General features: G+C 42.4%; 10 protein-coding genes across 10 annotated transcripts; 5 read left to right on the top strand and 5 right to left on the bottom strand.

Moving 5' to 3' along the window:
- Positions 1-2262: 2262 nt before the first annotated feature.
- On the top strand, positions 2263-3679 carry SS1G_05863 (predicted protein; the record flags this gene model as incomplete). Its single annotated transcript, XM_001592891.1, has 5 exons — positions 2263-2662; positions 2717-2939; positions 2993-3117; positions 3176-3474; positions 3533-3679. 5 exons carry the CDS (start codon positions 2263-2265, stop codon positions 3677-3679), a joined length of 1194 nt encoding a protein of 397 aa, XP_001592941.1.
- A 594-nt stretch (positions 3680-4273) lies between these two features.
- Positions 4274-5872, bottom strand: SS1G_05862 (hypothetical protein; the record flags this gene model as incomplete). Its single annotated transcript, XM_001592890.1, has 1 exon — positions 4274-5872. The coding sequence occupies one exon, from the start codon at positions 5870-5872 to the stop codon at positions 4274-4276; it is 1599 nt and encodes a 532-aa protein (XP_001592940.1).
- A 367-nt stretch (positions 5873-6239) lies between these two features.
- On the top strand, positions 6240-6684 carry SS1G_05861 (predicted protein; the record flags this gene model as incomplete). The annotated part of the gene is made up of 2 exons (XM_001592889.1): positions 6240-6250; positions 6546-6684. 2 exons carry the CDS (start codon positions 6240-6242, stop codon positions 6682-6684), a joined length of 150 nt encoding a protein of 49 aa, XP_001592939.1.
- A 351-nt stretch (positions 6685-7035) lies between these two features.
- Positions 7036-9369, bottom strand: SS1G_05860 (predicted protein; the record flags this gene model as incomplete). The annotated part of the gene is made up of 3 exons (XM_001592888.1): positions 7036-8344; positions 8397-8858; positions 9149-9369. 3 exons carry the CDS (start codon positions 9367-9369, stop codon positions 7036-7038), a joined length of 1992 nt encoding a protein of 663 aa, XP_001592938.1.
- Positions 9370-10286: 917 nt separating this feature from the next.
- SS1G_05859 (hypothetical protein) lies at positions 10287-11803 on the bottom strand (the record flags this gene model as incomplete). The annotated part of the gene is made up of 4 exons (XM_001592887.1): positions 10287-10601; positions 10664-11319; positions 11407-11670; positions 11746-11803. 4 exons carry the CDS (start codon positions 11801-11803, stop codon positions 10287-10289), a joined length of 1293 nt encoding a protein of 430 aa, XP_001592937.1.
- Positions 11804-12088: 285 nt separating this feature from the next.
- Positions 12089-14327, top strand: SS1G_05858 (hypothetical protein; the record flags this gene model as incomplete). The annotated part of the gene is made up of 5 exons (XM_001592886.1): positions 12089-12120; positions 12155-12281; positions 12524-12551; positions 13085-13522; positions 13576-14327. The coding sequence occupies 5 exons, from the start codon at positions 12089-12091 to the stop codon at positions 14325-14327; spliced, it is 1377 nt and encodes a 458-aa protein (XP_001592936.1).
- Positions 14328-15520: 1193 nt separating this feature from the next.
- SS1G_05857 (predicted protein) lies at positions 15521-15742 on the top strand (the record flags this gene model as incomplete). The annotated part of the gene is made up of 2 exons (XM_001592885.1): positions 15521-15564; positions 15637-15742. 2 exons carry the CDS (start codon positions 15521-15523, stop codon positions 15740-15742), a joined length of 150 nt encoding a protein of 49 aa, XP_001592935.1.
- Positions 15743-16566: 824 nt separating this feature from the next.
- On the bottom strand, positions 16567-19038 carry SS1G_05856 (hypothetical protein; the record flags this gene model as incomplete). Its single annotated transcript, XM_001592884.1, has 5 exons — positions 16567-16766; positions 17055-18156; positions 18208-18606; positions 18655-18865; positions 18914-19038. 5 exons carry the CDS (start codon positions 19036-19038, stop codon positions 16567-16569), a joined length of 2037 nt encoding a protein of 678 aa, XP_001592934.1.
- Positions 19039-21006: 1968 nt separating this feature from the next.
- Positions 21007-22039, bottom strand: SS1G_05855 (hypothetical protein; the record flags this gene model as incomplete). Its single annotated transcript, XM_001592883.1, has 5 exons — positions 21007-21188; positions 21335-21480; positions 21592-21742; positions 21826-21869; positions 21960-22039. 5 exons carry the CDS (start codon positions 22037-22039, stop codon positions 21007-21009), a joined length of 603 nt encoding a protein of 200 aa, XP_001592933.1.
- Positions 22040-22484: 445 nt separating this feature from the next.
- SS1G_05854 (hypothetical protein) lies at positions 22485-25012 on the top strand (the record flags this gene model as incomplete). The annotated part of the gene is made up of 4 exons (XM_001592882.1): positions 22485-22897; positions 22950-23749; positions 23807-24835; positions 25008-25012. The coding sequence occupies 4 exons, from the start codon at positions 22485-22487 to the stop codon at positions 25010-25012; spliced, it is 2247 nt and encodes a 748-aa protein (XP_001592932.1).
- Between the last annotated feature and the right edge of the window lie 383 nt (positions 25013-25395).

Raw genomic sequence — 25395 nt, 5'->3', positions numbered from 1 at the left:
TTTTACGCATCGTTTCATTTTTATCTTTTTTCTAAAGTATCTTCTTTCATTTTGATTTATCGAAGAAGGAATTAGCCCTATTCTACTCACCTGGAGCACACTCTATACCAGATTGTTATTAGTCCAACAGTATCCGACTTCTAGCGTCCTTCCCCGTGATATGGATACAAACCCCCTCCCGTGTAGCAGGTACGCATAAATGAATTCCTTATTGACGCCTTCAAGTAATGATATATTAGTTATTGAAAGATATTTTTATGCAGGTCGCCATATTCCGTCCATATAGCATAATGCACATTGTTGCGTATCTCATTATGCACTGCTGTTACACGAAGGTGGTACAAAGATGGTTTTGTGCTACACACCTACTCAGTTACTCGCTTCTATGACCAATCCTGGGGTTTTTCATTCACTAGATGGAGCCAAATAATTAAAATGAGAGGATATCCATTGAATGATGGCTATTTTGAAATATATCCCCGGAATTGGAAAATATTCGTGTTGGAGATGAATCACTACCTGAATAGAATGATTGGAATGAGAATCTTCGGTAGATCAGTACTGCGGAGTATGTCGAGTGGTGCCAGAGAGGGGGATATGTAATCAGAATTACTATTTGTGGGTGCTATAATGGACTAACTAGTCCTGGTATAAGTTTCATATCAAGGTTGATGGTGTAGAGATTAAAAGTCGTATAGACTTTTCCGAGGAGAATGGAGGGAAACTCATCATGATTATCCATTATGTTTCGGTATTTATGGAACGGAGAATGGTGAGGAATTCGAAGTGGTTAGCTTTTCAAGTTCTTGTGGTTACACTTTGGTGAGTGTATCAGTTTGAATATTGTTGGTTGATTGGCTTCCTACTAAGACTTTAAAGGAAATGGTGTTCATCTTCTATCTTATAAAATCCAAAAAAAAAAGAAGAAAAGGTCCTTCAGCCCAAGTTTGAAGATATTAGCCAGGCTCCAGGGATCCACTCTCTGTAGAAGAAAAGCTGGATAGAGAATTCTATCGTGAAGCTGTGGATAGTAGAGATGTGTCTCGTTTTCACATAACGAATCTTAGTACCCCTATAAACTACGCGCTATGAGCATGTACTGATTTCCAAGTAGACCAGATTTATCTGAACATGTCAATATCAATTTTTGGACATGTGGGATGAATCATTTGGGTTTCAAGAGAGCCTCATGGGACTTTCAAGTCAAGATATCAATCTGAGAGCTAGTATCCTCCATGACTCTTGTAAAAAAAAATTGACCTTTAACCTCTCCCGCAATCTCTCAAAGCCCTTCTTTTTATTTAATGAAATAACGCAGAAATCAAGCGTCAACCTGTAATCAAGCTCGAAAACAACGATGAAGACGTGGCTGAAGACGCGGTAGATTCGGCAGGATCTTCTGTCTCGTTAAGCGAGAACGCGATGAAGATATGACAAAAGAATCTATCTCTGATACTGGAAGGAATCAATCGAACAGAAGAAAGGATAAGAGGTAGCGAGGAATAACGGCGATATGTTTGTTGTAGTTTTCAGGTACTAAATTTGAATTTTATACTACGGTTCATCGGATGCTCAAGTTTTAGGTCAAGCTTTAGAAGGATAGTCCATTCATATGAGTTCAGATTTATTAGCTGGCAGGAATAGATAAGCTTTCAAGTATCCAAAAGCTTGCTTCTATTCTCACTCTCCAATTTAAACAGTGGAGTATTTTGCTCTTTTCAAATTCAATCCTTGCAATGCTATATTTGCCGAAGGACCTCAAGGTTGAGAGAGCTCCGTTGTTAGCTGCCAAATTTGCGTAGCACGGCATATCATTCATTCAGGATCTACACGGCGCAAGCAAGGAAAAAGTTCCGACGGCAACTAGCATAAAGCTTCTCTTGGTTTTTTTATTTTCCATAGACACGGATACTTCCCGCTGTCTCGAGCAAAAGGAATCAAAGATCGATGGATCAGGATATCATGCAGAATCTTGATTATTGCGCGCGAGCCGTCATAGAAATGTGATGCAATGAGGGGTATTACTTGCTTTTCCCCCTGACCCCGCGTTTGATATTCTCGTATTTGGACATTGGAATTCACAAGATTTACTTCCATTCCTCTTTTTTGAGATTAGGCGATTCAAGAAATCAGATGCTCTTCCCATATTCCCGTCTCATGTGAGTGTTTCCCCTTTTCTCACTTCTCAGATATCTCAATTTGCGATATGATCGGTATGGATGCACCGGATTTTGACATCATATATAAGAATTACCAGCAGCTATGGCCATTTCTGACCTCCTTCCCGGTATCGAAATAACTGTTTGTGTGGATGGCATACAGCTTGTGGAGTATGATAACAACGATATAAAGATCAAGTCCGGTACATCGGATGAAAAGAAAGCGTTAGCTTCCAAGACCATTTCTAGGTATATCGAGGCTCTCACCGACAAGAATTTCGCAGTGAATGTTGCGATGAACGAAGCTCACAAATCCAACTACGCAAATGATGGCTCATGTCTCATTGTAAAAATCACCATCGATGGAATTACCATACATGAAAGTAGCTTGACATTGTTTGACACAGGGGCATCGCGGTGGAAGATTCATGCAAGAGGTGTATACAGTGTTGAGGATGGAGTAGAAGGTTTTAAACCTTTCGCGTTTTCCAAGTTAGCCATTTGTAAGTTATGCATGCTAGCTCCTACTCATATACATATATGCTGAGATTTTCAAGCCGAGGATGAATCGGTTTACAGTAAGGCTATTAGAGATGCTCAATGCATCGAAGGTGTGGGTGAAATCATCGTTTCATTCCATCGAGGAAATATTACAGGGTCTTATGTCACAGCAAAACCGAGTCCAGGCTTTAGGTCAACAGAGATGAATATGATGGTGGAAGAAGAGCTTCATGTGAAGGCAGTCACTATTGGACAGGAGTTCCAGTCACATGGTACTAAGTAGGAACTTCCATTAAATAATAACGTCAAAGTACATGCTGATTATCCGGTAGATTGTCATCTCTTGTACCTTATAATCAAAAATATTCTTACGGTCATCTGAGGTACATTGCCGAATTCATCGGTGGAAGAGATGAAAGCTGCATTGGACGTTTCAGTTTCAAGTATCGCTCCAAAGGTTCGACCTACGTATATTATTCCTAGCACCATATATTACTAGCTAATTCAATCTCTAGAAATCCTCAAATCATTCCTCATCATAGATCAAACACCCGAAGGATCACCCGAACGGACCATCCCTCCCGAAATCGTTCCTCCCCCTCCTTGCAAGCCTTCGTTCTTTTTACCAGTACCAGCTATTTTACGTCGATTCGCGAGCACTTTTTCCAATAACTCTAACGAGCTGAGTTTAGACCAAAGTCGGGTTTCAAAACCTAGCAATCCTGAGCCCTCAGTTGCTGGTCCTAGCACACCTACCCATTATGATAACACGGATCAAAGAGTTAAGCAAGAAGAATCCACTGAGGCACCCTCGGTGAGTACTGTCGTTGTGTTACCAGGGAACATTACATCACTTACTAACTTCCTAATAGACACATACCAATTGCAACGGTAGGAGCTATTCCTTCCGCCCAAAGCGCGCCAATTTCAAGCGTGAAGCCGAAGATAACGAAGAAGAGAACTTGTCCTCTCCGCAAAAAAGGGCCCGGGCTAGGAAGGAGAAAGCTAAGGCTGAATGAAATATTCTAGATAATGGCAAATTCTAGAAGTGCTACTGAGCCGAAAGAATTCGGTGTTTAAGGAGTTAATGAGTTATGAGCACTTGGGCAGATAGTCGATTACGGCGTTCTTTTTTTCCGGTAGCCTCATTTATGGACTAGGAGCTAGAACTGGAGTGTATTTTCTAAATATATTACTCACAGAAATATCTTCTATCTGATAACCTCCCAAGCTCTCATCTCGTCTTCGAGTCTTTCGTCCGCAGTTCTTCAGAACTATCATCCGCTTATTTTCATCCCAATTCAAACAAAAGCATGCTACTCCTGACAAAATTCGCTTCTCGCTCAAACATTTCATCGCACCATCTCAAATCCCTTCCTTTCATCTCAATCTCAATCTAATAATCTACAGGCGAGTCTGCTAGTTCTCAACACGCTAGTTGTCCACATGTATGAATACCTCCAATTATCATTATATTCTACTACAGAATCTACCAAAAAGACAAACTAACTGTTCATATTCGTTTTCAATAACTAAACCAAATCAAGTCCAAGAAAAAAATATAACCAAAAAACCCCCTCAATCATCATCCCCTAATTACCTCCTAACATCCCTCACATCCCAGGCGGAAGTGCCCCCACAAATCCCATCGCTGCAGAATTCCCCATCGTCGTCGCATTATTCATGTTCATAGTACTCATATTTATATTATTTATATTATTCATATTAAAATTGTTCAAATTATTAATATTCTGAACATTAATATTTCCTGCCGCTGCCGCATTCCTCGCGGCAGTCGCTCTGAGAGTGCTATAGCGACTCCAAAGCGGTTCATCCAGCTGGAGATATTGCATACCAGACGGCTCATGTTTTTGAACCGCGTGAGAAATGTTATACCAATTCCCATTTTTCTTCTGGGTGCTTTGCCATTGTTTTATGGCAGAGAGGATTTGTTGTGTTGTTTGTGGGACTTTGCTCTGTGGTAGAATCCATTGTTTTCGTTCTGGTTTTAGGAATCCGAATGAGTCGAAAGACTTTGCTATCGTAGCAATCACAGATATGTTTCGTGCATTGGACTGGTTGTTGTCGAGCAAGATATCTAAAATACTCTCCGCATCATCGAAAGTTAACCTTAAACCTCGAAACAGCATTGCTACGCGAAACACCCCAATATCAGTGACTTTGTCCACGCTCCCTGCAACCGTTGGAAGTTTCAACATGCAGATTTTAACAAATAGCGTCTGAGCCGAGTCGTCATAATCCGGTATAATCGGAGGACTTTTCCTTGGATCTTCTAGCGCCAGCAACCCAAACACGTGGTCCAAGATATTCTGGCACTCGGTATATTGATAATTGAAAGCCAACTCGAAAATATCCGCACCTGCAAAGTAAGGCTTTCCCCTTCCAAATGACCCATGATGCTTCTGATTCATTTTCCAGAAATACAACAAGAACGATCGAGGAATCCCTTCTAGCCCCCCTTTATTTTTCTGTATTTTACGCGAGAAGTAATCTTGTAACGGCTTGGTGAATATCAAATTCCCATCCATATGGTCCGGACCACAATAAATTACCACTGAACGTGCTAAAAGAAACTCCTGTACAATCCACGTCCGATTCCAGTATGACCGTGATAGTAGGGCAGTCCAGGCGGAGATTCGAGGATCCGTGCCTGCATGCATGCGCCGACCTAGTCTTTTCGCACCTCTTATGAAATGAAGGGGTATAATCACGGGGAAAAGACAAGGTAGCACTCGCAAGCCCTCTGGCATGGTTTCAACGTAGTCCCCAAGACTAGTCCCGAATACCATCTCACTATTTCGATCATGTTCACCTAACCGAACCAACACCTTCTTAGCGCACATATAAATTTCACTCATCAAGGCGACTTGATGCCCTTTTTCTTCTACATCTTGCTGATTGATACAGATAGCATCTGCGTAAATCACTTGAGCACTCTGACAGGATGTTCGAAGTCTTTTTAGAAAGAGACATAAATTGCGGCGGACTGTAAATGGTATATTGTCGACGTAAATTTGAGGATCGTCGGATGACTCGAGGCCCCATTCATAAGATAAAGCATCGAATCTCGGTTTCTCCTCAAGGTTGACAATTCGTAATGTCGTTTTTATTGGTGTCGAATCTGGGCCTGGGAGAAGTGTGACGAGTCGGAATTGTTTCGATGTAAGGGGTCGGTACAGAGACTTCGACATGTTTACCATCTATATATATATAAATACATATATATAAGGTTATTGAGGCTCGAAGTATGTATAGTGGAGCAATGTTCTAGAGCAGTGTTGAGGGAAATCGATAGCTTTTTATGGGATTTCCCATGGCAAATTTCCCATCTATGGAAATCTGTTAGTGCTTACGTTTTACGTAGATGGGTGAGCAGGCGTAAAATTAGGCTCCTGCTACGCGAAGTATCTCGTGTTTTTCTTTGGGATGGATCCACTGGATAAATGGTCGAATTCTTGATCGCCAAGTTTCAGCCTCTTCTTGGCGACAGCTAGGGGCTGCAACCTCTCTCTACATTGATATCCTGCCCTACGGAAGCAGCGAATCATTTATTTACTGATGTTCGATCAGTAAAGATTTCATTTTTGAGATTGTGGTGTGTTCAAACTATAGAATAAGATTTAAGTATATAATAAGATTTAGTATGAATAGCTTCAAATTTGATGATCCATCTACGATTCTTTGATGTGCTTTTCGATTTCAGAAATTCAAACCCAGGTCTCTCCTCCTCTTCCTTTCTCTTGCCCTTCCCTCTCCCTCTCTCTCTTTGCTTTTATTCTTAATAAATATCTTATTATTATTACTTTATAAAGATATATTATAATTATTTGATATATAAAAAAAGAATCTAAATTTATTTATAAGAACAAAAGATATAAAAGATGTAAAAGATGTAAAAGATGTAAAAGATGTAAAAGATGTAAAAGATGTAAAAGATGTAAAAGATGTAAAAGATGTAAAAGATGTAAAAGATGTAAAAGATGTAAAAGAATCAAGTTCTTAATCATCAATTTTCAGCTCTTCATAACAATAGCTAGGGGCTGCACTCTTCCTCTACATTGATATCCTGATAGATACTGAATTAGTGTTCACATTCCCAGCCAAATCACAATTTCATAAATATAAATCACCCAAAAAAACCCAAATCATAAAGAAAAAACATTGATTGATCTTCTATCCCCAAGAAAGGATATTGCTATATAAATTACCCAGAAAAACTCCAAATTATAAAGAAAAACCATTATTGATCCTCTATCCCCAAGAAAGGATACTGGTATATGAATCACCTAAAAAACTCCGACCAAAAAGGAAACACATTGATTGATTCTCCATCCCCAAGAAATAATACCTCTATCTAAACCAATGGAGCCTCCTTAAACTTTGAGGCTGACGCCGCATTTGATGTCTCACCAAATTGAGGAGTCGGTGGATCACTGAGATCGCTCGAGCTATTGGTAAAGGTAGTAGATGCCTCAAGTTGCTGTTGAAATTGTCCTTGAACTTGATCAGGGAGCTCCGGGGAAAATACACTAAATTCCATATCCAAGCGACCAGAATCCATGTCAAGTTGAGCTGGACTATGCATAGCAGGAACTGGTGCAGCATTTAAAGAATCAAATGGGCCAACTGTAAAAGCTGGAAAAGCTGGAAAATCAGGGAGTTCAGCTGCTTGAGCAGCCTTATGGAGGCCTTGTATCCTTGCTAATGTGTGTGTAATGGAGATTTGATCACTGACTTCGTAGTGATCATTGTGGTTTGATAGCCTAGATCCACTACTACCCTCGCCATTATTTCTTTTGTTTTTCCTCCCACTATCCTTATACAAATTCAAATCATAAAAGCCGGCCTTATCAACCTTCCTTTTATGTCCTTTTTCGTTTCCAGCAGAGGGCTGTGATTGCGGACGTATGGCTTCGGCAGCAGCATCGTCTTGGTTTCCAAAGTTATTTGACATTTCTGGATTGCTCAAGTGCTTAGCGGGATAATTAGTAGAACCAGGAGTGTTCATTGTGGCTTGCTGAAGTCCGTGAGAAGTGGTGACATCAGGACTGGTAACTGTGGTTTTTGGGAGTCCATGAGATTTCGGAGGCTTGAGTTGAGGATCCGGCAGAGCATCCAAATCTACGCCTGATGATAGACTGTAAAATTGCACACCGGCCTGTTGTTGTGCCAGATGCTGGTCTTTTCCATTGTACTGTCCACCATGTGACATTATACCTCCGTTAATTTGACCATCTGATGGTATACCATGGGGATTAGTGAATCTTCCAACGTCAGCCGGACCTGGTGGTATCATCATTTCGTTTCTGCCCAGATTTTGTAGGTCACGAGGGCCTGATGTATACCCTCTGTAGTTCGGTGGATATGGCGACTGCGTAGGGTTTCCATAGTTGTAAGCTTGCATTTGTGGCTCAAATGTTGAAATGCCGGAGCCCATCTGATTGCCTTGGAGCTGGGCCATGCCACTCGGATACATTTGTTGTGGAATTCGAGGAATTCCATTGCCATTCTGCATTAGAGCACCCATTTGCTGCACGTAATTCATTGTTTGATCCAATTGACCGTGCGCTCTGGCACAAGAGCTGATAGGAAAGTTTGTTGGTAGAGTTGTCTCGTGGCGTGCTTGTCCATATTGTTGTTGGCTACTAGAATCCGGAAAAGCACTGTGTTGACCTTAGTAACTTTGTGGACTCTCTGCACAGCACATGTACATACATATCTCCATTTATTCCATATTGTTGATAGGGCCTGTTGAAGCCCTGCGGCCCCATATTGCATGAGGCATCAAATAGGTCGTGGTTTATTTGCTCATTTCCAAACGTATTTGAAGGAAATCTTATTGCCATCATTTGGTGCGAACCTGCTAGGCTTGGCGGGTTCATAGCATTCATAGTCTGGAATTGCTCGGGAACGATTTGTCCAGCTCTGTTTCCGTTCCGATTATTCATATATCCTAATGCCAATGAGTCAAGATCCTCCAACCTGGAATGTCCCAGAGCTGGAGCTGTATTGGCAAAGCCCCCAAAGCCTTGTACCTGTGTAAGCTTCCCGCGGCTTATGTTTTGCGGAGTACTGAACATGTTTTCGCTCATGCCGTCCTGGTGTTGAGCGGAGGTATTGCATTCGTGGCGTAGTCGTGCAATAGCTGCTAGAACTGCCTGAGAAGGTCTTGGTGCACTGCGAAATTAGAAAGTAAAGCTTGAAAAGGGGAAAAGGACATATGTAGTTATAGGGATAGACATTGGCAGTAATCGCAGCTGGGTATTAAACTAGTTGACCTACCTGGGAGATGAATACCTATAATACAAAAAGTCAGCATCATGACTTTACCAGATTGACCAGTAATAGGGAGAAAGAATATGATCCGACATAGAACTATATCCTCGGTAGAGACAACGGGGAAAGTGCCAAATTGTAAATTATACATAGGGGTATGGGGGTACGAGATGAAATATAAAGGCACTCACTGCGCTTTCTTGTGACTACGGATGTATCTGACACCACTTGCATCTGGAATATGGCGCCGGTTCGGGGCATTCTTCTTGCAAAGGGTTGCAATTTCCTCGTCCGTGAAGTACCTAATTGGTCTGGGGTTCAAGTGTGTAGACGAAGTGTTTGGTTTTGTGATTTCCGATGCCTTTAGAACAAACCACGTTTCATCGTCGGTCCATGTCCTCACACCTACCATCTTTTCGAGTTTTAAGTTTTTAATGTCTATGTATGTTTATTGTAAATGAAGTTCCGGATCTTGAGCTGTTCATGTATCCGCCCTCACCAGTTGGTTAAATACCTAGGTGGCAAAGGTCTGTCTGTAAGATAAAAATGTGAATAAAGAATTGACAACAATCTCGCGACTTGTTTAAATGTGAATAAGTTTGTTGTGGGTGAATGTTCTGGTTATTGTATATCTGAGTAGGTATGGAGAGAGTTAGTTTCATATGGACTATTTGATCTTGGTTTTATTTACGCGAGTGAATCCCGGATACTGTCGGGTAGAAAAGAAAAGAACCCCACAAAGTCAGGTCCCCAACGCTGAGCTTGGAGCTTAGAATTAGAAATTTGAGGAACGATGTAATTGGAAGCTTCAGAGTTTACTATGAAGTTTGACGGCAGATGGCTTCCTATCTAGTGTCTTGGAGATGAACCGAACTTTCCTCTTTAATCCGCAAATCCACTTTCATATGAGTCAGCAAGATAAAAATCAGGTGAAATGTAGGCCTAGATGGATGTCATGTAAGAAATAGAACAAAGAACATCGAAAAATGTAGTCATGAAATGGCGGATAACTGCCTGGTGCTGTATATTCTTATATACCGATAGGAAGAGGTACTTGGAAACTACCGATATGCTTTACATATCCCACAATAAGGTTTGAGCTGCATCCCATAACTAGGGGCAGGTACTTCTAAGTACCGAGGGCAGAAGAGAATTTGAAAATTTGAAAATTTGAGAAAGTTGGAATCAATCGACAAGGCACATTCTGTTAAGGCATGATTTGCCATCATCATGTCAACCACATTAACTTTGCTTTGCTAATATTTAGATTCACAGGTCATCTCATTTACCAAGGGATAAAGGCCAATTAATAAAGCTGCCGATATGAAATTAGAGGCACATAGGAGTAGATGTTGCGACAGCATGCTTCCAGATACCCCACCAGCAGTAAACGCCATCGATATCGTCCTGTTCTGATTCCTCCCAGTCGTCAAAACAGCGTTCCATCCCACTAGCCACTAATTGGTACCCTTGACTGGACATCAACTCCTCAAAGCTACTCTTCATCGCTCTTGTGGCATTGTCTCTTAGCGGAACTGACACCAACACACGACTGTCTCCACTATTCTTCAGGAATTTGGGGATAACCCCGGCCAGAAGAGCGGGGTGATGAGTGTCATAGAAGGGATCGGCAACAAGAATCATCTGCGATTATGATCAGAATTTTAAATTATAAAAGTATGGAATTTGTAAGATACTTATCATACCTCAAATTTATCGTTCAGATTCTGACTGAAAACTACAGAGTGCTCTGCATCGCTCCAATCTAGGATAGCTGCAGTGGCATTATTCTCGGGCGTTTGACCAAACCCATTTCTCTTGAGGTTAATATCCAGGTTTGGAACGATATCCGGAAGATCAGTCAAGATTGTGGTCCTGTTCCAAAGCATAGCAGCTGTCAGCCCAAGAAGTCCAGTCCCCGAACCGAGCTCCAAGATTCTGCCTTTATTACGAGAGTGATTACCCGAGAGCTGTTCATTTTGCGTTGGATCAATTTCGTCCACCAATATACGAGCCAATATCTTGCTCCCTTTCTTTGTTGGATCGACATTTATCGTTGTGTTGTTACTCATCATTTCGTCACTCCCCATTGTCAACTCAATCTTCACTGTCATTCCGCTTTCCACAGCTAGACCATTTTGTGACGTTACAAATCCTTGTTCAATCAACCGACCATCGGCAAGTATATTACCAAAATATAGGTTCCCTAGTTCTTCAAGCTTCTTAGCCATCACAAAAGAAGTACCCCACGTTTTGAGACCCAAGCTATCACCGGTAAGTGGAGGTTCACATAGTTCGATAGTGAGGTCAGTTGAATGTTCAGATGTTGGGATGACCCAAGTACGAGTCATCTCCGGCATGGCTACGTTCAGTTAGATCATTTCTTAATTGTGGTGTGAAAGCACAATTGGCCATCAGCAAAGATGGGATGTTTTACCTGAGCGCCCACAGCGTTCGGCGAGTCTCTTGCTAGCAAGCTCATGAATGAGTTCACATCTTTGTTCCCATTCCTCTTCAGATACCCCTATCGACAGCCAATCAAGTCCGCTTCCAATGATTTTAGTCAAGTAACGAGATATGCCTTGAGCATCATCGGGTTCTTGGGACCTCCTAGATTTCGAATTCCAAGATGGGGGTGGAAGCTTTAGTAGTTCCAGTACTTGCAATAGCTCCAAGAATGATGGGCGTTTGTAAAGTTGTGGTAGATCCAAGGCTGTGGTGTGGAAGATGTCATGTTAGTAATAGTCGGACTATTCGACAATGTCGACTGATGGGATGACAAACTGACAGTGAATAGATTTGTTGCCATTGGTGGCCAAAGCATCTAGGGGCTCATTAGAAGGCATGCTGAGAGCAGTAGCAACCACAACGGACAGAGATACAACACGCAACGCACAGCACGTTTGGTGTGAATTCGTTTGCAGGAAGTTCAAAATTCAGGATGGAATGCTCAATGCAGCCCTAATATCAAGATCCAATCCAAACAGGTCTGAAATTGATGATACCCAGTCAAGTCAAGAGAATGCAATAGCCTATGTGCTCTTTACCCTCGCTTTGAATCGCAAGGTCGACGTCAGTGCACCGAGCCCCAATTCGTTCACCACTTCTTTATACCCGATTTATGTACTAAAATGCCTAGAGCACCGTACTTCCACAATTCTAAGTATGTCTGACAATAGAAGCCTTTCACACCACAGATCAAGATCACGCCGTGCTTCGATAAGTGGTATACGTGTTGACCTTCAAACTTTGACCGAAAGTGAGCTGTATGAGCACTACTGCACTTTTACAGACTCACCAATTCAGACCCGCATCTTGACCAGAGTTACAATGAATATATGAGAGAAAACAAAGCTTTGATAGGCTTCCTGATGATATATTTAAGAAAGATTAATTTTTAATCTCTGAGATTGTTGATACAATTCTCTGAGTCAGCTAACCCCTTAGTACACAGACATGTGGCCAATCATACACTGACAGTTGAGTTGGAGCGGCTCCACTTAACTCTCCCCTAAAATGCTAGAAATGCCTGCGTTCGCTTAACAAGGATCATACTAACCAATCAGATTACTAAATATTTGAAGGGAAACTTATGTTTATTTGATAACATAGAATAAAATTAATATTCCTATATTATTATGTTAAAATACTCAAAATATTAAAATCAAAATAGAATTTCGAAAGAAAGGTCTTTGAAAACTTCTGAAAGATCATTTTGCCCAATCAGAGCTTATCATTCAAGGTACATTGCACAGACCACCAACACTGGCATTTTTAACATTTAAGGGGATACTAAGCTCCAATGTGGCTGAACAATGTGGCTGAAATGCCGATTCAGCCTCCCCAACTCACTCTTGTAAACGTGACTTTCACCCCTCAGATAGTATCCAATGATTCTTGATGGTTTGCGACACTCGAATAGTGTATAGTTCAAGCTTCTTTAGAACGAGATCAAGGCTACCAGAAAAGACTTCACATAAATCAGCCTACAATAAATAGTTTTACCCAATTATCCCACAAGAACCCATCATGATCGAGGGAATATTCTTCGCACGCTTTCTTCCCCAAAAAGGCATATCCATCCTCTCTCGATCCATACTATTTACCCCTATTAACATCCCTTCCAGGTACAAAAGTCGTCCATCAAAGTCCCCCAGGATGTATAGTCCCGGAACCAGATGTAGACAAACCCCGTCTATTCGACTTTGAAAAACTCGCCGAATATATCATTCCCCGTCAGGCATTTTGCAATCGCTACGTTACAGTATGCGATCCAGAAAACAAGTATCGCATATTAGGCCATCCAGTGTGCATCAAGAACGAGAAATATGAACGCAATGAGCTTATGTTTAATTTTTGCATTGTGACCAGAGTCGAGGTGGATAAGATTCCTTATGAAGCTGTGGTTAAACGTTTGGCTTCAACGTTTACGGAAATGGAGATTCAGAATGAATTTTTGAGTCAAGAGGACACGCTACTTTCTCAGGATCGGAGATCGATTGCTGCGTTGTTGGAGATTATTAAGGAGGATTTGAATAATTATAATGAGTGCATGATTCCTGTTGGTATGTATCTCATTGAAATCCTCTTGACAAGGAAAGTAAACTAATATATGTAGATGATGCCAACACGATCAATATGAAACTTTTCCCAATCCACAAACATCCACCTCCAATTAAATCATGGCATGTCCCAATCTCCAAGATCAAATTCGCCGAGATCGTGGATGATACTTGGGATCTTACCATGAGAAAGGTAATCAAACACATCGACGGTATCAAAGACGTCAGAAGGATCGCCCATGACGCAAATGTGGCACTCGATCTCACCAAAATAGCATTACAACATCTTCTCTACTATGATTCCATTCTCATGCTCGATATCTTCCTCTTCAGCAATATCTACGCACCCACGTCGGAAATGAATGATTTCGTAGCCAATAAAGATGGCATGCAAGAGGAATGCGCCAGTTACGTATACATCAATGGTCCCCGTCTTAGCAATTTCATACTCTGTCGACTCTTCACCACCCTCTGTACATCCAGAACCCTAAAAGAATGGCTCAAACTACATATGGACCAAGGCCTCAACGTGCTAAATTACGCTGATATCCGTCGATTCATACAATTTGGTGTAATCAAAGGTCTCATCTATCGCGTACATAGATATGCCGTATCTTCACGATATTTAACATCAATCCTTTCCCGATACGCGATGCCCTTTGAAGCAAGAGATCGTGCGCTACAGAGGTATACGAATGGTTGCCATTGTTTTGATCAAATTACTACGGAGCTGAATATAGGGGAGGCAAAAATCATGGAACGGTTGCGTAAATTTCCAAAGGGAGATGTAGAGGTTATTTACCGATGAAATTGTTTTCTATTTGCGTACTTTTCACGTCGGACGCAATAGAAGTAAAGAATATCCACGCAAAGCTGGAAGCCGTACCATAGCATCATCGGCTTCACCTTTTCAAATTCACTCCAGGAAGCAGTGACCTGTCCGGTGACCTGTCGAACACATCACGAGATCAGATACCGCACCCGGCTTCTTATCACACACCATCATCTCCTAGAGACTGCAGCAGAAACTTAAATGGCGGCAGATAGGGACCTCATCTCACACTCTCACACTGTACTTCACCTCTAAGCCTTCCACCTAAACTCTCGCAATGTCAAAACGCATGACCAGGTAACTAGACGGGTCGAATCCTTCCGAAGAAACTCCGAATAATAACTGGTGCATGAGGCCCAGCCCTACACTATATTGACCTTATCCTCACGAAATCACCCAGGAGAAATTCGTGGTATATCAGATCTCAAAACTACACAGCGAGTGCGGATTAAATATTAGGTTTGACTCAGATCTGACTTCAGGCAGAAGACATTTCTTCATCTACTTGTATCCTGTAACTACCATGGCGTAAAAAAATTAGATATAAAAAAACCCCCATGGATCAATCCATCCGCAACATATTAAGCGCCAAAAGAAAAAGTGCTCTTGAAAGAACAATCAAACCATACCTAATAAAAACTGCATCTAATTTACTACCTAGAAATCCCCAAACTGAAACATCCATCTTGTCTTGTATAAACTATCCTGCCTACGTACTCCAGTTATAAAAATTCCCACATATTTGAAAGCTATCAAAAATACCCCCTCTCAACTACCTAGTAAACCCATCCAATTATACCTACCTATCTAACATCTACATCTATATCCCCATGCCCATCCCCATCCACACACATCATAACCACTACATTAAATCACCTCTTAAAAAGCTAGGTATAAGATGACTCCACCTTCTACCTGCAATCTCACCTGCCTCTCACTCCCATCCCAACCCATCCAACCCTCAAACCCCAGTATTGTAATTATTCACCGTAACATATATTCGTTTATTCACTTACCTACCAACCTGCCAACCTACCAACCAAGTTAAAAATTCCTATTCCCCGAATCCACAATGAATAATGCACAATAACCCATCTATATCATCCCAAAACCATCATCCCAAAACCATCCTCAAACCCCTCACTCCCCTCACTCCCCTCCCCCCCAAAATGACCCCACAAACACCTCCAGAATATCCAGCAATCGCTACTAGGTATATACCTCCCTTTCCCCCTTCCCCCCCAAAAAACCAGCTCTTATAAAACCCCCAATAATTTCCGTTTAGAGCCATCGAAAAAAGAAATAAAAAGAAAACTAGCCCCCTTGTCCTAGTTCCAATCCTAGTTCCAGTCCTAGCTCCAGTCCTAGTCTGCCTAGACAGAAACGGATAATGGGATGAGGCTACGCTACCTACTCATACCTCTTCTGTATTAGTTATACCAATCCGATCCGAGATGGAATGTTATCTAATATAATATGATTGTCCTATCCATTTATCCTGTAACTATATGCCGAAGCTCAATACGTATGATCCCTAACGGCCACTATATGTTGTCCCTGTTAGAGTTGATTAAAACAAAGGTAGATATTAGCAAACTCATGATATTCACGCCCCGTAACGGGGGTGAATAATCGAAATACTTATAGTGAATGCATAAAGAATGAAAAAGAAAATTTTTCAAAAAGATCAGGAAAAGCGTGGGAGTGAATATGGTATAAATTTTTTGAAGTTTATAAAGAGTCAATATATAAAGAGAAACTATGATAACCATATATGAAATAAATGAGGCTAAGAATAAGCATTTTCTTTTCGCGCCGTAACACCTTACAGCAAGGGTATCAAAAAAAGAGATAAAACAGCCGCCCAAATTCACAAATCCCCATCATTGACCTCGTCTGCTTTTTCATACAAGCCGTCATTGTGCTCATGGAGACAATAAGGCATACCAAAACGGTGAAGGGTGTCGGGTTACACCCAAAGTTCTCATAAACAAGCTCTATAAACCTTGTGAGACAATCTCGCCGTTTGAGACAATCCCATTATTCGAAAGAATAGCATTCCGTGCATTGTTTGTGGGCTCATAGCATGTTACATAAGCTATCTAACATGGAAGCTAAAGCCACCTAGAAGTGAATGTTCCAACTTGGCAAGCATAGAAGCGAGTACGGCGAGAGAAAGCAGGCCCCGTCATATTCTGTAATCAAAATGACCTCTTCATACTGAGATACTGACATTCTTTCGAGAATCAGCTTCATCAACACGGAAGCCAAACACCATTCTGAACAAATCTTTCAAGAATGTGTATTGCCCAGATCTCATCATCCAGCTAACACTCTTAGCAACATCAGGTGCCGAGACCTTCTTCCCTGGAGGAGGTAGCGAACTTGGATTTCTGAAAGTAGGATCACTCAGTACTAGATTTCGATACGATGTAAGTAGAGTCGCATGCGCTGGCAATGAGCCGAAAGACCCAGTTGGTAAAGCTTTGACAAAGTTCTGAAGTGTCAGGGGTGACCCTTTGGAAGAGATCGCAGTCCGTGAATATCCCACATTCATCGAAGCTTTTAAAATTAAAATTTTAAGCCGTGTCAAGTTGAGATCTTCAGGTTGATTCCCATTTGTTACCGTGCTAGTACCGCTTTCCTGAGAATAGCCCGAAAGCGAGGAAGCACCAGATGACCATCTTGGGGGTCTATCCGAACCTAGAACCATTATGTTTGGAATGTTCGGCGAGACCTCCTCGGGTGTGATAGGGGTGTCTTCAAAGTCGGTTGTTGGGGTTTCAGGTAGGATGACATATCTTGTAGGTGTATGCTCTTCAAGGCTTTCTGATAGCGAAGCTAGACTACTAGACTTTGTATGTGAAGAACGAGACATTTGATCGGATGATGCTCTGAAAGTCGTTTGGGATGGACGAGGTGTACCCCGATCAGGACGGACTTGTGTCCAACCTTCTCGGAAAAGGTCACATAATTCCCAGCAAGCTTGAACAGCAGATCCAAGAAGCTCTTCATCTGCCGTTTTTCCTTCTCTTTTGTTTTGTCGAAGGCTAAAAAGCATTTCAGCCAAGCCCCAACAAGCTCTAAGCAGAGCATCTGTCTCTTCGGCAAGTTCACTTCTTTGTTTCATGAGACGATGACACAGGGTTATGTAGAAATCCAGAGTTCTTTCTCGGAAAGCTTCAGGTAAATTGCGATCGTGTGTGTTGTATAAGTGGTTGTTTAGTTCGAAGCTCACCCTCAATACTGAATCGGCTACCTCATCTTTCTTTTGGCGAACATCAAATAGAGATTGACAGAAGTCTCTACATAGATCGAGCGTAGGTCTAACATGATATTCATGATCTTCATCACGACTGTCGTATAATTTTTTGCACAGTTTCCAACAACATTTCCAGGCTTTTTCATGAGCATCGCCCGATCCAGAAAAGCTAAATATCCTCTCCCGATGAATGGAGCTAAGACTAGCGAGTGTATTGCAAAGAGTCCAACATTCATTGAGTGCTGTCTTCAAAGCCAATATTTCCTCGTCCGCATTGTGAACTGTGTTAGCATCGAAATCGTCTTCCGAATAATCCTTGGATAGTTCTTCTGGGATTCCTATGTCTAGTGAGTAAAACATCTTCATAGCTTCTTCTTCGACTATACCTTCAAGACTGCTTGGCCGAGATGGTCGTCTTTCTTCCGAAAACAATTCGACCTCTTGGCGAGTTTGCGCTCGGGGCGTTTGATTCTCTAAACCGAATCTGATTGGTCTTATATCTGTAGAAATCGGCGGAGGGGAAACCGGACCAGGCTCGATAGACTATGCCAATTGTTAGCCTTAGCAATCTCTTATGATGGAAGGTAGCTTTACTTTATTCGCATGCTCGGCAATCTGAAGCCTATCTGGACTCATTCTTGGGCTCGTACTAGGACTTGCTTTAGGGCTGACTTTGGGGCTCGTTTCTGGACTGGTTCTTGGGCTTGTCTTTTGGTTGAATTGAGGACTGGTGCGAGGGCTACTTCTTGGGCTACTTCTTGAGCTTGTAGGCTGTTGGTATGGAGTTGGAGTCGAGCGATCCAAAAGTGCTTTTGCTGATTGTACTGGGGTCGCATCATTGAACAGCTGTAATGCATCAGCCATTGATTCTTCACCATGTGCTCTATTCCTCACAAATTTTGTGTAGCCCTCTGGGGCGTGAATGACCGAGACAGATTCATCCTCAAGGGAAGCACGAAACTCATCTGGTAAGTTTGTGCTAAGCCTTTTCAACTATTCCAACATCAGTATCACTGCTTCCAATCTTGGCAGAGTACCAACGGTAATTTGTGAATCGGCTCTGGGTATGTCCTCATGGGTAATTGCTTCATCTGCCATCTCATCCTCAATATCCGTGGTTGTAGTGCCATTCGAGGTCACTGGCGAAGGTCCCACCGTGTCACTCATTGGACTGAGTAGATGCGCGCTGGCAGAGGGGCCGTCCTCGATAGGAGTTGGTTGGAGATTGGAACCTGGATAGTTTCGTGTGGGACTGTATAATATTATTAGCATGGTGGGTTATTGAAACGGTGCTACATACAGCGATCGATAATATGGAGATCTTTGAATTGAAGGAGAACATGGTGATAGAGAGAAATCTGTATAAGGGGAGATGGCTGACATGACGTTGACAGGTGAGGCAAGCAATGGACTTTCTACTGCCATATTTATGGTAGTTTTAGGTTCCAATAAGAAGATAAGACGCTCGCACTGTTCGTAGAAGCTTGACCAGGCGGGACCGCGATGCTCAAGTATAAAAAGAGATGATAATGCTTACAACGCCAGGTCTGGGAGGGGTTACCACTCACCACTCACACCTTCGGACGTTGGAGTGGATCCGAAAATGCTGAGGCTGAAAGAAGAAAGCTTTGGCGCGGAATAAGAGCTCCAAGCTCGAGACTTTGGGAGATTTCTGGTAGAAGTGTTGGCACCACAAGAAAATGTTCTCTAATCTCTGATTGTAAAGAGTTTAGTAAAATGAGTGGATGCGTGTAGCCAAAAATAATGACAGAAGACAGACTTTACACGCTCCGATCTAAAAGATAGTGAAATTGGTAGGGGTTGAAAGTACTCCGTGCTTGTCTATAGACTATGAGCCTTGAGAGTAGGTTAGGAAAGCGCTGTGCCGCAAAGTCACGTCCGTTTCCTGCGGAGGATTTCAATATAAAAGTGGCACTTTGTTATTGAGTTTCGCGCTGGGCATGGCATTGGCAGGGGGGATGATTTTCCTTGTGGGGAAAGATGGAGCGAGGATGTGAGGGTGTGAGTGAGGATTTGAGTGTGAGGATGCGAGTATATCAAATGATATCTACCCAGCCAGTATGGATTGAGAAAATGAAACTTATCTGTTGTTTTGTTTTGTTTTGTTTGTTTTGTTTATTCTTATCCTAATCTCCCTTTTCTTGTGTCACCAAAATGCTACTATTATTATTATCACTCTGTCGCGAACAGCTGAAATATATTCGGCATGTGTCCCGCCCGGTACAAGAAATAAATGAAATCTTTGGTTCTCTTGTCGCGATGAGTACAAAATCTGTAATGCAATGCACTGCAACCAACATCTTCTCAAGCGGGACAAGAAATGAGCAGAAACAGCAGCTACAATAGGCTGATATCATCAACCTCATGAAATAGCCTAACACGGTTCTAGAAAATGACTAGGTACCTCACTATCATCATGAGCTTTTCTCATGCAAGAAGAATCAATTGAATCAAATTTTTAACCAGTCATATTTATCAATCCCTGTCTTTTGATCCCCCGCCTGCATATGTGTGGGTTACAAGCATGACGGGCGCTTACGACTCTATAACTTTATATTACCAGGTGTGCTTTTTGGAATTTTTAACGGCTTCGACAAAGTGAACACACACAACCTTGAAGCAACCTTGAAGTATGCCGAGTGCTAGGTATATTTTGTATCTACGTACAATGATGCTCAACTGACATCCCTAGGATTCATTCCTTTTATCCTGAACATACGCAAAAGTGGGAGATCTCAATTCGAAACATGCGAAGCCACAGCATATACATAACGGTAACTAATTCGAGATTGTCAGAGATTCTGTACATCGGAAGGCCATTCTCTCTTCAAATAGAATGTAACATTTTCGCTAGCTTAGAAGTATCTCATGGTGTTCCATGTCTCAACTCCTCAAGCTTCGAAGTCACCATGGGAGAATGGATGGGCAGGGAACAGCGTCAATTATAAAGGAAATAACATTGACAATAAATCCAACAGTTGCAGTTGCGGACCGGACGCTCGGGTCCATCATCAGACAGTAATAGCTTTACTTATTACTCAAGTTAGATCCATTACGAAGATCGGAGATCGCTGTCAATACTGGACTCTTTGGGATAGACTAATGAGCATGTCCGAGACCACGGGAATGGCATCCAGGTCAGTTAGAGGGGTCGACCATTTATCCTCGTTGAGAAAGGAAAGGCATTAGCATGAGTAGAACGGATGTCTGAACTGATTAGAAGGGGTAATATTCTCTATCTGGTGGTCCACTCCAGGGATAAAAGTACAATTGTATCTTGGTCTTTGTTGATAATCTCCAAGGCCACATCGGACAGATCCCTCTGTCCGAAAATCTCCTATCTCTATAGACGGACGATTGCTAAGCCTTGATTTAACCCATGTGAGATTCCAAGCTCTCATACTTTTCCGGCCCGGGAAGTTGCTCGTACTCTGACGACTTATCGGAATCGCGTAGTACGCGTCGAAGTTTGATGCAAGTTTGCGCCAACATTGCTCCACCGCTTCTAGCCTTATAGACACGCCAGCTTTTTCCATTCTCTGCATTGCATGAGGCTATAAGATGTCACTCGTCGATTATCGATCCTATGAAAATCGAAAATTCTGCAAATTCTGCTTAGTATGGCAAGCTTCTGCCGTGGATAAATGTTGGACTTTCTCGTTAGTGGCTTGTCAGATTTAAGTGCACTCCACATCAATACATCGGACTGGCCCAAACTGTATGCGTTGTACATGCATAATAAGAGAACCAGTTCCTTGGGACAACTTTTCCCAGTAATGATCAAGTGTTACCTTGGGCGTCTGATGGGCGCCTGATAGGATCCCCAGAACAAACAACAATGTATCACTTTGTAATTTGTTGGATATGTTAGAAATAATCCTTGATTTTGGAAATCCCAAATACTATCTCCCACTCCGTGTAGAAAAGTAGCACCGCTCGTAAAAGACCACCACACACCAAGCACCGTTGGATGTAGCCCTGAAAACGCCCACGCCGAAATCTGCAGTATTTGGATTTAACCTCCAATCAACGCCTAGACCATCTGCTTCCTCATCTAGTTGTCTACCATTATATCGTCTAATCGCATATTGCCCTTCTTCCGATTGACCTTCATGGTGATCAAAACATCAATATAAGTGATCCGAACCGGGCTGTACACAAGTAGAAGGTATTTGGTCAATTTAGCCTAACTGTTCAAAGCAGCCTTTTTCGCATCTCTTTCCGCAGGATTGTATCTAGCAAATTAGTCAGTAAATGAGCAAAGCGCAAAACTCTATTCCATTTCTCTGTTCCTTTGCCACAATGACAGGGACAATGTTGCGTACCTAAGAAGCTTTTCGATAAGGTCGACGTGGGTCATGATCATACGACGGCAGCAATATCTCTTAAGGGTGAGCTCGTCCATTGCATCACTAGAATAACAAGTTAATATGTGAAGAGGAAGGAACTGTGTAGTATTGTGGCTAACCCGTCGTTGACTCCCTCATCAATGAGCTTGACATATCGCTCCCAGATATCTCCGGTAACCTGTTCTAGCGGTCAGCGCATGACTCTGGCGCAAAGTGTTTGATGTAATTTACCTTTCCGCAAGAGAAACAACGAACTGGAATAATCATTTTAATGTATGTAGACGTTGATGTAAAGGTCTGCGATGATGCTTTGGTTGCTAAGATTTGAATTGAAGTTCTTCGCGTGAGTTGATGCCGAGAACTTTTTTCTTTATCGCTCGTACAACAATCGGTAGATCTTCGGCTATCAAATAAAAAATAAAAAACGTTCGGAGCTTCTGCCTCACGTTTGCCAATTTAAACCGTGAACTCCTCGACTTCTCAAAAACTCTTGACAACGCCATGGCTTCAATATTGAAGCGCAAAAGAGCGCAGACGGAGGTAGCGGATATTCCAAAAAGATCCAAACCTACCACAGAATCAGCGAACCCTTCCGCGAAATTTGCTCAGAGCAATGGTGGATTTGATATTTTCGAAGCGCTGGGAAATGGAAAGGAATTGGCTCAGGTCAATGGTGCGCATGTCAAAGACGAATTCGAATCAACAGAGGTGATTGATTTTGAGGATCTTTTCGAGGACGTGCCATTCGAGTCAGTGGATTCGCAAGCAAAACGAGGATTGAAGCCAAAGAAAGAAATATGGGAAAAGAAAATTCCACAGGCACCGAAACCAGTGAAAGACCACAGTTGGAGAATATCCGAGCCTGTTGGTGGCCGTATAATTGATGCAAATCCTGTGTTCACAGAGGATGAGAAGTATGACATTATTCCCTCTTTGCGACAAGCTCAATTGCTGACGAGAATGAAGATATCTGATCTTAGCAAACCGAATGAGCCTCCTCATCTACTCAACTTCCGACTCTCTACTCACCCGAACGATCAAATTTGACCACTTGAAACATCCTTTCGCTCATATAGTTGCATACGAACTCTCACCCACTGATTCTAACATTATTTGGGCAGCCTTGTCTGACGGCGCTATATACCGCGTAGATTGGACTTCGGGAGCTGGCAATGATCAATCTTGGAAGATTTCGTCGACCGGATGTATACATATGACTGTTGCTTCTATGGTATCCGCCGGACGACGAAGAGATGTGGTATTCACTACTGAAACCAAGAAGGATGGAGGCTGGCGAATTACTGCAAATGAATTGACTCAGCCTGGTTCGCCGATACAAACAGTCGCAAGAACCATATATACTTCAAAAACACCGATCAACTACTTAAAAACTGCGAATGAAGGTTCCGTACTTCTTGCAGCTTCCGGGAAAAGCATTTTACTCGGTTATGTTCGAAACTTGGACTTTGATACTACTGACAAGATCAAATATGTATTTCGTGTCTTTGATTCGACTGCTCCTATCATGTCATTGGATGTACGAGTATATCCTAGAACCGTTATTGATGACAGGAATATATCTAAAAAGACACCAGTGGTCGACGTAGTTGTTGGCGACGCGAAAGGATTTATTTTCATACATCGTGACTTGTTAGGCAATCTCATACAATCAGAAAATAAAAATTACGCTTCCATGGTCAATCTTGTACCAGCAAGATTTCATTGGCACCGAAAAAGTGTTGAGACAGTGAAGTGGTCCCTGGATGGTACGTATATTTGTTGTGCTTTGCTACCTAACGTTGCATGAACTGACCTGGTAACAGGAAACTACATCATATCTGGAGGCAGCGAAACAGTGCTCGTACTTTGGCAGTTGGATACTGGAAAGAAGCAATTCTTGCCCCACATGACGTCGACTATTCTTAATGTGGTCGTGTCTCCTTCTGGGTCATCATACGGTATCCAGCTCGCCGATAACTCTGCGATGGTATTATCAACCGCCGAACTGGAACCCACGGCAAATTTCGCTGGTATCCAATCCAGCGTCATCCGGTACGCCGAACCTCAAGCAGATGAAGTTCAGAGAGCCAAATCCCATATTTACAAGTTTCATGTGGTACAGCGGACACCTGCCGTTATTAGTTCTTCGAACCCCTCACATCTGTTACTCGGTGTTGGAGAAAATCCAGAAGTACCATTTTACGGAGCTCCCGTCAGGAATTGTTCGTTCTTACAAACTTATGATCTCAGTGCCGGGCATAATGTCTCAAAGCAAGCTCTTGCAAGGACGAATGTTACAACTTTAAATGAGACGCCCAATGCACTTCCAATCTCAGAACCCAGAATCACCCACATTCAAAAGTCTCACGATGGACTTTGGCTAGCTACTGTCGATGAGTGGACACCTTCTCATGCCGACCTCGATTTCATTCAACATCAAGCCACAAGTCCTTTTGCCGAGCTCAAAATAAGACGCGAAATCTGCTTGAAGTTCTGGCAGTGGAAAGAAGAAGGCCAGTTATGGGAATTGGTATCGCGAATTAACACCCCCCACACGGCAAGTGATGCCGCACCTGGAGCAGGCCAAATTCTAGGCCTCGCCACGGACCCTAGCTCTTTGAGGTTCTCTACAATAGGAGAAGACAGTGTGGTACGCACGTGGGTTCCAAAGACTCGAAAAAGAGATGGCATTGCGGTTAAGGACGGAAAGGGTAATGTACTCAAAAACTGGCACTGCCAGCATGAGATTCAACTCGAGAAGTCTGAACTTACCGATGACTACTTGCGTAGCACGCCATACAATGGCGCTGTAGCGTTCGCTGATGATGGCTCAATACTAGCTGCAGCATTTGGTAAAAATGGAACAGTTCATATGATCGATCCGGAACAGGGCTCCATCACAGCTTCACAGCACGGCTTATTTGAAGGTAGTATTGTGGCTATGGAAATCTTGGGTAGAGATCTTATAACCTTGTCCGATTCAATTCGTGTACATGATTTGGTTTCGGACCAACTAAGATATAGCTTGAAGCTATACAAATCTATCACACGAATGCATATCATACAGAAGATTGAAATGATGCATTTGGCAATCAATCGAAACAGTCGCACATTTGCGGTCGCTATACCAATGAGACTCACTCCTCCTTCCCCAGAAGAGCTCAGAGAGCAAACGTTCCCTCCAACGTATACTGGATTTGCAGTCTTTGGCCAGGATAGTCAAATGCCACTGTTGACCGAGTGTTTCGAGACTGCAGTTTCGGCTATCATACCCACCGAGGATTCAGAGGGATTCCTGGTCCTCGACGGAGCTGCTGAAATACGAAATGTGATGAAGAAGGGCACGCAACCAATAACTGCATTGGCTCAACCAACCTCCGATCTTCAATTAGATACAATCACGGATGAACCA

The sequence above is a fragment of the Sclerotinia sclerotiorum genome, genomic scaffold (assembly GCF_000146945.2).
Source record: "Sclerotinia sclerotiorum 1980 UF-70 scaffold_7 genomic scaffold, whole genome shotgun sequence".
In the NCBI taxonomy this organism is placed as follows: Eukaryota; Fungi; Ascomycota; class Leotiomycetes; order Helotiales; family Sclerotiniaceae; genus Sclerotinia; species Sclerotinia sclerotiorum.
This window is presented reverse-complemented; position numbering and strand designations above follow the sequence as displayed.